Here is a 15,807-nt window from a genome sequence, read left to right as displayed (position 1 = left end):
GGCACAATATGGGCGGAATCTTCTTTTTCTGATCACGCGGCATGCGGTGTCTCAGTTTTATGGCCGGTGCAACTGCTGGAAGGGAATGGCTGGGACGCCGAAGGATCCTGAGAGAGGAAGTCGGCGGAGAGGCTGCGAGGGGAGGCGGCCCGGCAGCCCCCGCTGGGGTGGGCAGCAGACGCCGCCACAGCACCGGCGGCCGGGGCGGGAAAACTCCCGCTCCCAGCCTGCCCCGCGCGCCGGCTCGCGCGCCTGAGGGGCGGGGCGTGCGCGCGCCTGCGCTGTAGCGGGACGCGCTGGCGGCCGCGGCGAGGCGGTCCCTTCGAGTGTGGTAGTTCGCTCCCTGAAGGGAGTGAGGACGGTTAGGTGCTGCCGGCCACTTCCCCGTCTCTGGTAAGTGCGGCGGCTGTGGCGGAGGCGGCGGCAGTGGTCGGGGCTGCTGCTTGGGAACGGCTTCCGAGGGCTTTGCGCGGCCCCGCCAGCGGCGTTTCGGGCTCGCGGCCGTCGCCCCTCGGGGGCTGTTGGGCGGCTTGGTGAGGCGTGAGGCGTCGGTTAGGCCCCGCGGGCCGCGGCCGCTGGGGCTTCGGCCGGCCGGTCGGGAGGCTCCGAGAAGGAACGGTGCGGGCGGGGCGAGCCGGGCACCGGCGGCCTCCGAGCGGGGAGGGTGTCCCGGGCGCCGGCCACCGTGCAGCCCCGACGGGCGGAATCAGCCGGACCTTGGGCGCCTTTGGGTCCCCAACCCCGGGAAGCCTGGCCTCGAGTTTCTGCCCTTGTTCCGTTTTTGTCGACGCGGCTCGGACCCGCGACCCCCCTGGAGGACTTGAAGTCTGACTGTTGCCGTTGCGTTTGCCTCTTGATTTCCAACGTTCCGCCCGGACGAGGCGGATAACGCACGAACATTTTTTTCCAACTGCAAGTTAAGGGGTGGTGGCATCCGATCATCCGGCTTCGGATGTGGTCTCTGTCGCATCCTGACGACGGTAGTCACACAAATCACTCTTGAAAACGCCCACAAGCGTGGGCACGCGGGTCCAGACGGTGAACCGTCGCAGCTTCTCTCCGAAATTGGTGGCGTTTGCTGCCTTTGAAGACACCGAGGCGGAGCCAGGCTCCAACCCCGCCGCCCCTTCTGACCCGCTAAACCCAAGATTTATAAGCTGGAGCAGGTCGGGATTAGATCCTGGTGCCGGCTCACTGTTGCCCCTGTAGTCCAGCACATGTGTGCTCTGTTGGCAAGGACAGACCGTCTGTCATGCATGACAGTGGCGTTTGCCAGGAAAAAAAACAAAACAAAAAAACCCACGAACACCCCACTTGTTGAGGGATAGTAGAGCATTCTAGGTTAAGAGAGTGGGTTGAGGACGTGTATCTAGTTTTACTCCCTGAAATCTCACTAAAAGTACTGTAAAGGGATTTTCAAAAAGACACAAACCCACAGAGCTGAAGAAAATGGGAAAGAAATAATAGCAGTAAAATACTGGGCTCCAGAAAGCAAGTGTCGTAGCAGATTAGCTGAATTTCTAAACCAGCAGAGGGAAAGCTGTGGAACAATTTTATATATATATAAAGAAAATCTTCAAAATGTGCAGAAACTGGCAGCACGGGACACTTATGGGAGCTGGCAATGAAAGGAATGGTGCTGGGGATGGATGCGGAGGACTCAAAAGACCACTTAGGTGAAGTCTGTCTGAGAAGTCATTAGCTAGCAAGCTCTGCTTCCCCGTTTCACACTGGTAGGATACTGCTGCTCTCCCACCAGGAGACTGGAGGCTCTTCTCTTGAGAACATAAAACGGGATCTTTGAACCTGGGGACCCCAGGCACAATTATGAGGCTACATTTATGAAAACAGACAGTGAAGGCTGAAGCCCTTCATCCTCCTCCAGTTTAAATCCCAGAACTTTTTGCAGCCGGTCTAATACCTTTGAGGCTCTATATGAGAATTGTACACACACATACATGTAAAGGGAAGGATCTGTACAGTAAATTAGTCACAGTGATGGCTTCTGAGAAGGGAAAGGAACTTTGTGGCTGAGGGAAAAAATGTGAAGAGACTTAATTATTCACACATTTTTATTCTCTTAAAATAATGTACCATGTGCATATATTGCCTATTCAAAAATGAAATGTATTTCTTAAATGCAAATGAATACACCCTTTGAGACAAGAATTTATAGATATGTCTACACATGTGAAAAATAATGTTAAGTACAGTGCCACTCATTGCAATATTGCTTTAGCCAAAGATTGGAAACAGTCTCAATTTTCATTAATAGATGGTTGGTAAAATAAATTTTGTACAGCCCTCCCTTGGAATATTTTGTAGTCATAAAAAAACAATGAAATAAGCTCATTGTATAAAAAAAGAGTAATCACAAAGATATATGTTGGGGAGGAGGTTCAGAAAAAATATATCACTAGTTTTATAAAAAAGATGTGTGTATGTATATATGTATATAAAATATCTGAAAGATAAGCAGAATATTGATTGCCTTTGAAGAGGGGTTCTGGATGGTAAGACAAAAGTGGAATTAGGGAGAGACTTTTCAATGTATATTTTTGTACCTTTTGAACATGTTACTCAGTGAATAAATTAGTAAATGTTAATAGGAAAAAGATTGATGAAGATCCTGATGTTAAGCATATCCTGAAAAATAAAAGATCTCTTACTACAGGAAAGAATACTGCGTAACAATCCTGAAATCTTAGTGGCTCACAGCATTTCATGCCCTTGATTCTTCAGGTAGACATTTCATGGTTCTTCAGTGGTTTAGATGTTGATTGGACTAGGCTGGACTCCAGACTTCAGTTTTGAGTTCAGATCTGCTCCATGTATCTTCATTGTGGAACCCAGGCTGAAAAAGCAAAAATACGTGGAGTGTACTTTTCTTGGGGCTGAAGGTGAGAGTTTAAGAGCACTTCTGAAAATTTGCCATGCTTCAGCTCAGAAGTGACACATTGAAACATCTTTTGGTTAAAGCAAGTCACATAGTCAAGCCCAAAGGCAATAATGTGGAGATTTACATTCTGTCTACTGGGAGGTTTCTGCAGTCTCAGGACAAAGGATGTGGATGTATGCTTCTGTTGCAGGGTAGAAGGAAGAGTTGGGACCAGTAAAGATGAAGGAAATGGGTTAATAGAAAGATGCTGTGAAATTAGGTTGAAGATAGTTGGTTGAGAATAAAGATGCTTAGGAAAAATACATATTTTATGTACCAAGATATAGCATCCTACTTTGATACAAGTTTTCTTACAGAATGCATATTATGGTATCACATTGACTTTATCTTAGATAACATCTGCCAGCCCCACACCTGGCCCTGTAACCAATTCTGAATGGCCATAGGAATGAAAATAAATAATGTACATGTAAAGATATCAGTTCTTAAAGTAGTTATAAATGTCTTTATTTTAGCTACTAAATGTGTTCATTCATAGTTCTTATATCATATCCATGTCTGCTAACCCACCTTTCACAATAGAATCTTCTTTTCAGGGAGATGTCCTTTGCTTCTCAGATGTAATGCACTTTAAGTTTGTTATTCAACAGTGAAAATGAGTCATACAGAGGTAATACATATTTTCATACATTCTGCATCTTCAGGATTCCTTTTTTAATTTTTTTTTGTAGTCATATGGCTTCAGAATAATTTTCTTATTTTCAGCTTGTACTGTGAGAGAGACAGTATAGCATTAGTGGTTAGGAGTGGAGCAGACTGCCTGAATTTGGATCTTGGCTAGTGGATATATAACCTTGGGCGCATGATGTAAATGTACTGTGCCTCAGTTTTCTCATCTCTAAAACGGAAATTGTAACAGTACTTACCACAGAATTCTTAGAAAGGTTAAATGAGTTAATACATAAAGAGCAGTCATGGTAGTACCTGACACACAATAAGTACTTAAATATAAATTATTATTAATATTGCTTTTTATTTTGAGGCTGTGACTTGAATCATTTGTATTGCAGAACAAACCTGTGTAGTTATTCATTTGTCTGAATAGGCAAGGAAGTAATTTTTGATCCCTGTATTCTCTTGAATTCCAGGTAAAATTAAAAGTACCTTTTGGAAATAAATTGCTAGATGCTGTTTGTTTGGTACCTAACAAGAACTTAACATATGGAGTCATTCTTACACATGGAGCATCAGGAGATATGAATCTCCCTCATTTGACGTCACTGGCATCCCATCTTGCTTCTCATGGGTTTTTTTGCCTGAGATTTACCTGTAAAGGCCTTAATATTGTACATAGAATTAAGGCATATAAATCAGTTTTGGTAAGAAAATTTCTTTATATTTACTTACAACAATTCTATTTTTTAAATGCACAGTAAATTGACAAATTTTATTAGTCATTTGGTTTAATTTTTAAAACCCTAATGAATATTCTTAGAAACTCAACAGTGTGTGAAGGCTGGGTAGTGGTCAGATTGCTCTCTTTTGCCATCAGTTTCTATAGGGATGAGTGCTTACATCATAGATGTTTCTCCATGATACTGCCAAGGCATCTGCTTATGATGTAATTTTCTTTTGGAATTATATAACTTAGGCATATACAGTTCTAGACAGTTCACCTCATATGCTGTGAGTGTACAATGCTTTCCATATTGGAAACTAAAATCCCTGAATGAAACCTGAAATTTCTTTTAATCGAAATTACTTCAAGCATGCTAAGTTTTTCAGAGCTTTAAATTAGATGTTAGTTGTAGTATTATCAGATTTTACCTTAGTTGGAAGCTTTTAACTGGCTCTTTTTTTCCCCTCCAAAATTTTTTCTTTAAAAATGTTTTAGTACTTGAATTTTTTAGACAGTGTTTTTGTTTTTTTCACATATTTGCATGTATTACCCAATATATGACTTGATAGTGAAGGCATGACCAGAAGAGCAAAGAACTGGTTACCTCTTTCAAGTAGAATCCCTTGAAATTTTGTGGTTGTCTTTGTAAAAGCTTTTATACCTTTAGTAATGATGAGAAATATGTGTTGGTTTTTCCAGTGGAATATTTCATAGGATTGATGGTTTTTTGGTTGATTTTTCTAGAATTACTTAAAGACCTCAGGAGAATACAAACTTGCAGGTGTTTTTCTTGGAGGTAAGTTGCAATACTTGTGAATACTTGTTTTAAAATCTACTCATATTAATACAGGAATAGGTAATCAAGAGTTAAAATTAATGACAGGAATAGAGTTAAGGACTTTTTGTTTTGTTTTGGTAAGTCACTTCCAGGTATAACATCAAGGTACTTTAATATTTAAATTGAATTTAAGCCTTATACATATGTATTATAACCCAAAGACGTCTCCTTTTATTATATTCCTGAATCATCCTCTGAACTGATTCCTTCACAAGGTTTGTCTTTACCTCTTTAAGTATTCTTTCAATAAAAAATTATTCTTTTTTTTAGATTTGATTTAGGATCAGTTTTTAGCTCTTCACAAGTCTGTGGATATTGAGGCTTGTTAATTGCCACCTTCTGTTGGTTAAGTTTTGATAAGCAGTATGATGGATGCATAGTAAATTAAATCTGCCATTATCATCACTACTACTTCATGTGAATGTCTGTATTTCAAACTGAACTTGATTTTAACTGATTTTAGGTCGTTCAATGGGCTCAAGAGCAGCTGCTTCTGTTCTGTGTCATATTGAGCCTGATGATGCTGATGATTTTGTTCGAGGTCTCATTTGTATTTCCTATCCACTGCACCATCCAAAACAGCAGCATAAACTTAGAGATGAAGATCTCTTTCGTATAAAAGATCCTGTACTGTTTGTGTCAGGCTCAGCAGACGAAATGTGTGAAAAGGTGATTATGACTTGCTGTTTGTGTGAATGACAGAGAATGAAAGAAACATCTTGGCAACAAGATGCTACCAGCAACATTCATTCTTTTTAAAAAGATGCTGATTTTACTATGCTCCTTTTGTGTCTTTGTTACCCTGTGACTGAGGGGAACCTAAAACTATGAGCATACTGACAATATTCAACCCCTTATAGTTAGTTGATAAATGGATTAACTCTTACTTAGCAAATGAAGGATTAATATCTGAACCTTGTGAATTTGGGATTACTAGACTGTATATTTGTTTTATCATTTCAACATTTAAACAGATCTTCAAATTTGTTATAAAATTGACTCTTGAGGAAAAGTAACTTGTACATATTACTAAATGTTATTGTCTTCCAGAATATATAATTTTCTTGGGAAAAATATTTTTTAGAAGAATTTTTTTGACTTGTCAAGAATGAATGCTTGATCTGTTCTGTGGTGTTGCTATATGTAAGAAATCTGTAGTCACTTGCACAATCCATTGCCTCAGAAGTTATCTGTAGAGTAGGTTTTAATATTTAGTGAATGGATGCCAAGTATAGGTGGGGTAGGAGAGAGTAAATCTTTATGAAACACCAATAGGGTATTAGTCTAGTATCATCTTTTTTTTTCCTTTTAGAACTTGTTGGAGAAAGTGGCACAGAAAATGCAAGCTCCTCATAAAATCCACTGGATTGAGAAGGCAAATCATTCCATGGCAGTGAAAGGACGGTCAACAAATGATGTTTTCAAAGAAATAAATACACAGATTTTGTTTTGGATCCAGGAAATCACTGAAACGGACAGGAAATAATGGTCTATAAGTTAAAGACTGTGTTATTTTGAATACAAATAGAGTTAATTTGTTAAAGAAGAGCATACTTCTCAGCATTATGAGATATATTTCAGACTATTTAATGTCTTTCATGTTCTCCCATTTTTAAAACATTTTAATTGTGAAATTAATGTTCTCTAAAATGTCCCTTCAAAGTACTGGTATAGTTGTAGAAAAATGATGTACAAATATTGAAAGTGGTCTAAATATAATTTATTTTCTTTACTATAGTTAAGTTTTGAAAAATTAAATGTTGAATTTTGTTGCAACAGAACTTTTGTCTTATTGCTGTGCAACTCACACAGTGCTCTTAATTGTGCAGAGCAGTGTCATCTTTATGAAGGAAAATAATGTTTTAGTAAATTTAGTCAGTTTTATAGAATGTATACATCTAAGTCACCTAATCTTTTATTAAATCCCAAGGGATCAGTGAAGATACATTTTCAAATATGGGGACTCTGAACATTGTTTTTAGAATAAAGTAACAACTTTTACTGAATAAATGTTTACTGAAGGTCTGTTACAGGCAAAGCTTCATTAGCTTTACAATAATGAGTAAACACTTGGAGTTTAATATAGTAAGGGAACTTGATGTCTAAAGCTCTCTGATTAAGGAGAGAATGAAATGAGTAAATAGCGAAACTAACATCTGTGTTGTATCTAGATAGAGTTAGGGCTTTTAATTTTGCTTTGAGAAGTGGAGGTATCACTTGGACTAGACTTGAAGGGTATTGAGTTAGATATGAAAAACTTAGTTTCTATATTTCCTATGAAGAATGCAAAAAAATATGATGAAGCTGATGATATATAGTATAAGTTTGTACTGGGCAGTGGTTTCTCTACAATAGGAAATTAACTCCCTGATTTCCCTACTGACCTCAGGTTAGGCCCTTCCGACGCCAGGGCAGCCTAGAAAGCTTTCAGAGTTTTCAGGTCCCTTGTTTCTCCTACCCTGATAAAGTCAATAGATTTTAATTTTTCTAAATAGTGCATAAAGAACAAAAATCTAGATAACAGTATCTAATGTGTATATTAGATACAATGTGTATATTAGAACCAAACGTACTGCTCCAAAATCAAAATTTCCATGTCACTCAGTGTATAATCATTACTATTTGACTGAATTTCTTGAATGATGCCTTAATTTTTAAAAACAGTGTATAATTAATACTTAACTTTTAAAATAAGACTGATCAAAATATTAACATAAAAAATACTTAACCAGAGCTGACAAATATAATAATGATCTATTATGTGTAAATCAATTGACAAATAATACTGTAAACCAGGAGTGAAACTATAAAAAGGAAAGTACAAAGGAAAACTTACCAGAATGTAGACTACAGTATAAAAGTACAATGAAGAAATAGATTTGAAAGGTTACTAACCAGGCTTTGTAGTCATAATATTCAAGTTTGCACACTAAACTATAGGCATAATATGGATGACCAAAGATACTACTGCAAATATAAGGATAACGTACAAGTTCATTTACAGTTGGTTTTTTCCTGACCTGAGTTGGGCTTCCCAGGTGGCTCAGCAGTGAAGAATTCACCTGCCAATGCAGGAGATGCATGTTCGATCCCTGGGTTGGAAAGATCCCCTGGAGAAGGAAGCGGCAACCCACTCCAGTGTTCCTGCCTGGAGAATCCCATGGACAGAGGAGCCTGGTGGACTATGGTCCATACGGTCAAAATGAGTCAGACATGACAGCACACCTCAGCTTTCCCTGAGTTACCCATAAGAAACTACTGATTGATGAAATAGCTTATCATGGGAGAACTGTGTACCAAGCCATGGGTGGGGATCACATAACGGCATTTTTGGTTGTCATGACTGGGGTGGAGTGCTCTTGGCACTTCACAATAAAGGGATTCTACTAACATCCTGCCATGCATAGGACAATCAGCCACTACAAAGAAGTTCCTATCCAAAATGTCAGTAATTCCTAGGTGGAGAACCTTGTCCTTGACAAACCAGCTTTGAGATTTATCTTTAAGTCCTTTCTCTTGCACGTTAGGTTTTCAACACCACCCCTGAATCCATTTGCTTTCCATTTAGTTACCAAATCCTATGTTTTCAGTATCAAAGTCTGATTCTACCCCCATTTCGTTTACACTGCCTGGTATACAAGCCCAGCCCTCATCAATTAACATCTGTATAATTACAGTAGCCTAATTCATTTTACTATTGTCTCCTTGTACCAGTAAACCATTTGACACCTTTAACTCAGAAACTGTTGGTGGATCTCCAAAGGTGATTGTTACGGTTAAAGACCTTAGTTCAAGGCCCTCCCTGATAGGCTCTACCAACATTTTAACCTTATTTTCTTTCCCCCATACTCTGAACCTATACATAGTACTCCAGCTAAACTCACTGCACAAAGTTCTGGAACAAAGTCTTTCTGCCTTCTCCTGAGACTTTTTTGTTAGTCTTTGTTTGCTACCAATCCTTCTCATCCTTTAAGGCCCTTAAATTCTCTTTACCACTTCACAGCTTTTCTAGAATTACCCCAACCAAGTATCTCCTTGGAAGCCACATATCTTCTCTCAAGAAGTAATGTTCAAAATTCTACAAGCAAAGCTTCAGCAGTACATGAACCATGAACTTCCAGATGCTCAAGCTGGATTTGGAAAAGGCAGAGGAACCAGAGATCAAATTGTCAACATCCATTGGATCCTCGAAAAAGCAAGAGAGTTCCAGAAAAACATCTGGTTTGTTGACTACACCAAAGCCTTTGTGTGGATCAAAACAAACTGGAAAAATCTTAAATGGGAATACCAGACCATCTGACCTGCCTCCTGAGAAGTCTGTATGCAGGGCAAGAAGCAAAAGTTAAAACTGGACATGGAACAACAGACTGGTTCCAAATAGGGAAAGGAGTACATCAAGGCTGTATATTATCACCCTGCTTATTCAACTTATATGCAGAGTACATCATGTAAAATGGCAGGCTGGATGAAGCACAAGCTGGAATCAAGATTGCCGGGAGAAATATCAGTAACCTCTGATACTCAGATGACACCACCCTTACAGCAGAAAGCAAAGAAGAACTAAAGAGCCTCGTGATGAAAGTGAAAGAGGAGAGGGGAAAAGTCTTATAGTTCAACATTCAGAAATCTAAGATCATGGCATCCAGTCCCATCACTTCATGACAAATAGATGGTAAAACAGTGGAAACAGTGGCAGACTTTATTTTTTTGGTCTCCAAAATCACCTCAGTTGGTGACTGCAGCCATGAAATTAAAAGATGCTTACTCCTTGGAAGAAAAGTTATGACCAACCTAGACAGCATATTAAAAAGCAGAGACATTACTTTGCCAACAAAGGTCCATCTAGTCAAGGCTATGCTTTTTCCAGCAATCATGTATGGATGTGAGACTTGGACTATAAAGAAAGCTGAGTGCTGAAGAATTGATGCTTTTGAACTGTGGTGCTGGAGAAGACTCTTGAGAGTCCCTTGGACTCCCAGGAGATCCAACCAGTCAATCCTAAAGGAAATCAGTCCTGAATATTCATTGGAAGGACTGATGCTGAAACTGAAACTCCAATACTTTGGCCACCTGATGCGAAGAACCAACTCATTGGAAAAGACCCTGATGCTGGGGAAAGATTGAAGGCAAGAGAAGAAGGGGATGACAGAGGATGAGATGGTTGGATAGCATCACCAACTCGATGGACATGGGTTTGGGTGGACTCCGGGAGTTTGTGATGGACAGGGAGGCCTGGCGTGCTGCGGTTCATGGGGTCGCAAAGAGTCAGACATGACTGAGCGACTGCACTGAACAACAAATCCCTGGAAGTGGACACTCTTCTTTACCTCTATGCAAACTTAAGCATTAGTAGGAGTGGTAGATATTAGTGGTATACTAATTAACGGGTTCAGTGTCATCACTTAAAAGATCTAAGGAAAGAACTAGAGAGTTTCTTAGTGTTAAAATGTTGAATCCCCTTTAAGGTAGTAAACATCAATTGAATTTAATTTCTCTTGCCATTGGTCAAGAGAAGTTGAGTATTTCATTAGCTGCATTAAATATGGAAAAACCCACCAGAATAAAATCACCCTGTTTGTATATATGGAAGGGGAGTCAGAGAGGAGGGTATATTTTACCCTAGAAATGCCAAGAGGAATTGTTTCTTCTAGAACTAAGGAATTCCTATACCATGCATCCCAGTGAGACATACTTTGCAAAGACAAACCCCAAGATCACAGTTAAACCTAAATTAAGATCATAAACTCCTAGGATGTGTCATTGATGATCTCATCTCTAATGCTCTAGGTTAGTAAGAACTCAAGAAATCTTTCTTGCACTCAAAAGTTATGCAACAGAGAAGGCCTGAACAATTAACTCTGGTGTAAAGAACTATACTTCCTTCTTCAGCCCACTTTGAGCAAGTGAAGACAGTGGAAGTATTAATTCAGTACATCTCCCAAGGGAAAGTGCTCTAAATCCAAGGTAGTGTTAATATTTTCACTAATAGTCCAGTAGTTTTGTATACTTCCGACTCTTTAAGACTTTGACTCTGCCCCACCCTAATTCTGACATCAACAAACATCACAGGTAGCTGTTCCTTGGTATCACCAGAAACAGATTAAAGAGGAAATTTACCAGGAGACCATTCCAGAACCCACCAAATCTAACTTTGGTTTTCAACATTGCAGTAGATTATTGAAGAGGAACATTGCTGACAGACACCTCTAACAAAAAGAAATATAAAATGAGGTGTCCTATTATAAGAAAACATTAGGCTGGCCCCCAAGAGACAAGCTATTATCTGTCCTGCAGAGTGACAATGAGACATACCAAAGAATTATTTGGTATTTATCTGAAGTTTAAATTAAACTGCAGCATCTAGTTTGTGTGTGTATGTGTGTGTGTTTTAATGCTAAATCTTGCCACCCTACATTCATGTTTTCCTGATCACAAGGAAGTATAAAATATACTTCCTGGTTGTAAAAGAAAACGGTTTTCTCCAATTCAAATTTGTTCTACATTTTTAAAAATTACAGTGTAGTTATATCCCAACTGTGCTAAGGAATTACTTATAGAATTGTTGGGGGGGGGGGGTGTGAAATTAATGGAGGGTTAGGATTTTTTATATTAATTTAAAAAACTACAGATAGCATCATACATGTCTCACCAGTGAACTTTCATTATTGCTCAAGTGGGTTGATATGAGCTCAGTTGGATACCCACTATGACACAGACCACACTTGGACCCAGAGCAATCACCACTGTACTCAACAAGGCGCTGAGCAGCACTGGACATTTTTTCCCTGCAGAACGTTGCGTGTGGTTGTGAGATGGGCATGCCACCTTGTTGTGCTTTGGGGCATCCAGAATCAAGGACTTTGGAATGAGGAGATCCATCTACTTCAAATATTACATAACAATGTCAAAGCGATTTTATTTCTTTAAAAAAGTGGTGCAGGGTGGGTTGGGAAATGATACATTTTTTACATTATGGGAACTTGCAGAGTCCTGGACTTCTCAAAATAATTGGATGGCAATCTTCTTGATAATTTTCCTGGGAATTATTTTTGAGATCATACTCCTAAAGATTTGTACGTCCTTTCAGAAGAAGCCTGCACTTCCTTCAGAAAAGGATAAGTCAGATGTCCACAAGGTAAGAGAAAATGCTTGATTTCCTTTTCCAAGATTTTTCAAAATAACACAGAAGAATAACTTATGAAATTGTGTCACTTTGATATTTGGATTACTCTAACATTTTATTGTCTCCCTTGACAGAAAGAAGACAATGGAAGTTGCCTGAAAAACATGAAATTTGGTAAGTATCCTACAATTTTATCAGTTCAGTTCAGTTCGATACAATTTCATATTTTAATATAAAACTTATTCAGTCTGAACTTCTCCCATTGATACTCTGACTTTTTTTTTATTCCTATTTCTCTCTAGATAATTGGTCAGCTCTTTCATCCTCAGAAGCAAGGTAAATGATATATTTTGAAATTAGATGAAATGGATTGTTCTATTGAATTTGTTCCATTGAATGAATATTGTTGAATATTGAATGAATTTGTTCTATTCAAAATTACATCTGAATGACAGAAAAGAGTTTTCCCATTTGTATAGAGTACAACAGCAGTTCAGCATCATAATTCAGTCTTTGATTTTTATTTTTTAAATGGATTTTTATTGGAGTATTGTTGCTTTACAAAGTTCGGTTAGTTTCTACTGTACAGAAAAGTGAATGAGTTTCATATATATATGTGTGTGTGTGTGTGTATATATATATATCTCCCCTCTTTTTTGGATTTCGTTCCCCTTTAGGTCCCCGCTGAGCAGTGAGTAGAGCTCCCTCTGCTCCACACTAGATTCTCTTTAGTTATCTATTTCATACATAGCAGTGTATATAGGTCAGTCCCAATCTCCCAGTTCATCCCACCCCCTCCATCCCCCTTGGTATCCATACATTTGTTCTCTACATCTGTATTTCCATTTTGTGAATAAGTTCATCTGTATCATTTTTCTAGAGTCCACATATACGTGACACATTCAGTACTTGTTCTTCTCTTTTTGACTTACTTCACTCTGTATGGCAGTCTCTGGGTCCATCTACATCTCTGCAGATGTCACAGTTTCATTCCTTTTAATGACTGAGTGATATTCTGTTGTACGCATGTACCACATCTTTATCCATTCCTGTGTTGATGGACATTTAGATTGCTTCCATGTTATGGCTATTGTACACAGTGCTGCAGTGAACACTGGGGTTCATGCATCTTTTTGAATTATGATATTCTCTGGGTATATGCCCAGGAGTGGGATTGGTGGGTCATGTGGTAGTTCTGTTTTTTAACTTTGACTTTTAAATGGTTGCTCTATTCCAAACTGTATTAATGGCTTTTTATATATTGTTGAAATTATCCTTCCAGGTAGATAGTATCATTACTGTTTTTTTTAATTTGTTTCAGAGTATGTACGAATACATATATGTATATAATGTATATATTGGGGCTTCCTGGTGGCTCAGATGGTAATGCATCCACCTGTAATGCAGGAGACCCAGGTTTGATCCCTGGGTTGGGAATCTGGAGAAGGAAATGGCTGCCCACTCCAGTATTCCTACCTGGAGAATTCCATGGAGAGAGGAACCTGGTGGGTTACAGTCCAGGATTGCAAAGACTTAGACATGACTGAAGCGACTGAGCATGCGCATAGTTGCTTTATAATGTTATGTCAGTTTCTGCTGACAGCAGAGTGAACCAGTGAATCATACACATACATATGTCCCCTCTCCTTTGGATTTCCTTCCCATTTAGGTAGCCACAGAGCATCATTCCTGTTTTACAAGTGAGGAAAATAAAGCTTAGAGGTTAAGTGGCTTGCTTTCTTCTCTACCCCAACCTCTCTCTACAAAGAAGTAATAATGAGAAGTTCTGATAATTCAACTGAAAAATATATTCATTTAGCACCTACTGTGAACCCAGCAGACCCTGAGCTAGGTTCTTCAAGAGTGACATGAAAGGAGTTTATACAATCAGAATTCATCCTGCATCCTGAGGATACATGAGTGCTAGAGATTAAATACTGAAATTGCTACTCTTGTTGCTATCAACATCTTGTTTTCATCAAAATCCATTCAGTAATCATTAGATATCCCTATACAATGGACCTTGGATTTTACACTGGTATTCAAATAATAAGCCCTGGAGGAGGTAGTGACCACCCACTCCAGTATTCTTATCGGGAAATCTCCATGGACAGAGGAGCCTGGCAGGCTATGATAGGTGCTAAATAAATATTTTTCAGTGGAATTATCAGAACTGGTGATTATTACTTTTTCATTTGTATTGAAGAGAGAGGTCAAGGTAGGTAAACAAGCCACTTAACCTTGAAGCTTTCTTTTCCTCATTTGTCCGTGGGGTCACAGAGAGTTGGTCACGACTAAGTGACTGAGCCTGCATGCACAAATAATAAGATAGTATCTCTTCTCAAGAAACTTATATGCTTGGGGAGGAGACATATTCATAAAGGATGATTTTGTTTGTTTTGTTTTTGTTTTAATTATTTTAATTGGAGGCTAAGTACTTTACAATATTGTAGTGGTCTTTGCCATACATTGACATGAACCAGCCATGAGTGTACATGTGTTCCCCATCCTGAACCCCCCTCCCACCTCCCTCCCCATCCCATCCCTCAGGGTCATCCCAGTGCACCAGCCCTGAGCACCCTGTCTCATGCATCCAACCTGGACTGGTGATCTGTTTCCAATATGATAATGTACGTGTTTCTATACTACTCTCTCAAATCATCCCACCCTCACCTTCTCCCACAGAGTCCAAAAACTGTTCTCTACATCTGTGTCTCTTTTGCTGTCTCACATATAGGGTCATCATTATCATCTTTCTAAATTCCACATACATGCATTAGTATACTGTATTGGTGTTTTTCTTTCTGACTTACTTCACTGTGTATATTAGGCTCCAGTTTCATCCACCTCATTAGAACTGATTCAAAAGTATTCTTTTTAGTGGCTGAGTAATATTCCATTGTGTATATGTACCCCAGCTTTCTTATCCATTCATCTGCTGATGGGCATCTAGGTTGCTTCCATGTCCTGGCTATTATAAACAGTGCTGCGACGAACATTGGGGTGCACGTGTCTCTTTCAGATCTGGTTTCCTCAGTGTGTATGCCCAGGAGTGGGATTGCTGGGTCATATGGCAGTTCTATTTCCAGTTTTTTAAGGAATCTCCACACTGTTCTCCATAGTGGCTGTACTAGTTTGCATTCCCACCAACAGTGTAAGAGGGTTCCCTTTTCTCCACACCCTCTCCAGCATTTATTGCTTGTAGACTTTTGGATAGCAGCCATCCTGACTGGTGTGTAATGGTATCTCATTGTGGTTTTGATTTGCATTTCTCTGATAATGAGTGATGTTGAGCATCTTTTCATGTGTTTGTTAGCCATCTGTGTGTCTTCTTTGGAGAAATGTCTGTTTAGTTCTTTGGTCCATTTTTTGATTGGGTCATTTATTTTTCTGGAATTGAGCTGCAGGAACTGCTTGTATATTTTTGAGATTAGTTCTTGTCAGTTGCTTCGTTTGCTATTATTTTCTCCCATTCTGAAGGCTGTCTTTTCACCTTGCTTATAGTTTCCTTCATTGTGCAAAAGCCTTTAAGTTTAATTAGGTCCATT

At 39.3% G+C, this 15,807-nt stretch overlaps 2 protein-coding genes across 5 annotated transcripts in view; both read left to right on the top strand.

The window, feature by feature from the left end:
• Window positions 1-273: 273 nt before the first annotated feature.
• On the top strand, window positions 274-7,677 carry TEX30 (testis expressed 30). 4 transcript variants are annotated; one of them, XM_065902238.1, is made up of 7 exons: window positions 326-393; window positions 2,743-2,900; window positions 3,496-3,569; window positions 4,048-4,278; window positions 5,043-5,094; window positions 5,600-5,805; window positions 6,449-7,677. In XM_065902238.1, exons 3-7 carry the CDS (start codon window positions 3,555-3,557, stop codon window positions 6,620-6,622), a joined length of 678 nt encoding a protein of 225 aa, XP_065758310.1. In that variant the 5' UTR covers window positions 326-393; window positions 2,743-2,900; window positions 3,496-3,554; the 3' UTR covers window positions 6,623-7,677. The 4 variants fall into 4 exon arrangements, with proteins under 4 accessions (XP_065758309.1, XP_065758312.1, XP_065758310.1 ...); XM_065902237.1 differs by lacking the exon at window positions 2,743-2,900 and having other exon boundaries at window positions 274-393; window positions 6,449-7,676; XM_065902239.1 differs by lacking the exon at window positions 2,743-2,900 and having other exon boundaries at window positions 377-393; window positions 3,482-3,569.
• A 4,360-nt stretch (window positions 7,678-12,037) lies between these two features.
• Window positions 12,038-15,807, top strand: part of CCDC168 (coiled-coil domain containing 168) — a 35,720-nt gene continuing 31,950 nt past the window's right edge. Inside the window, exon 1 of the mRNA XM_065901815.1 lies at window positions 12,038-12,271. Within this exon, the coding sequence (XP_065757887.1) occupies window positions 12,038-12,271 (234 nt within the window). The remainder of the gene's footprint in view (window positions 12,272-15,807) is intronic.

Source organism: Muntiacus reevesi, chromosome 11 (assembly GCF_963930625.1).
Source record: "Muntiacus reevesi chromosome 11, mMunRee1.1, whole genome shotgun sequence".
Taxonomy (NCBI): Eukaryota; Metazoa; Chordata; class Mammalia; order Artiodactyla; family Cervidae; genus Muntiacus; species Muntiacus reevesi.
Note: the sequence above shows the minus strand (reverse complement) of the source record. Positions and strands in the feature narration are given on the sequence as shown.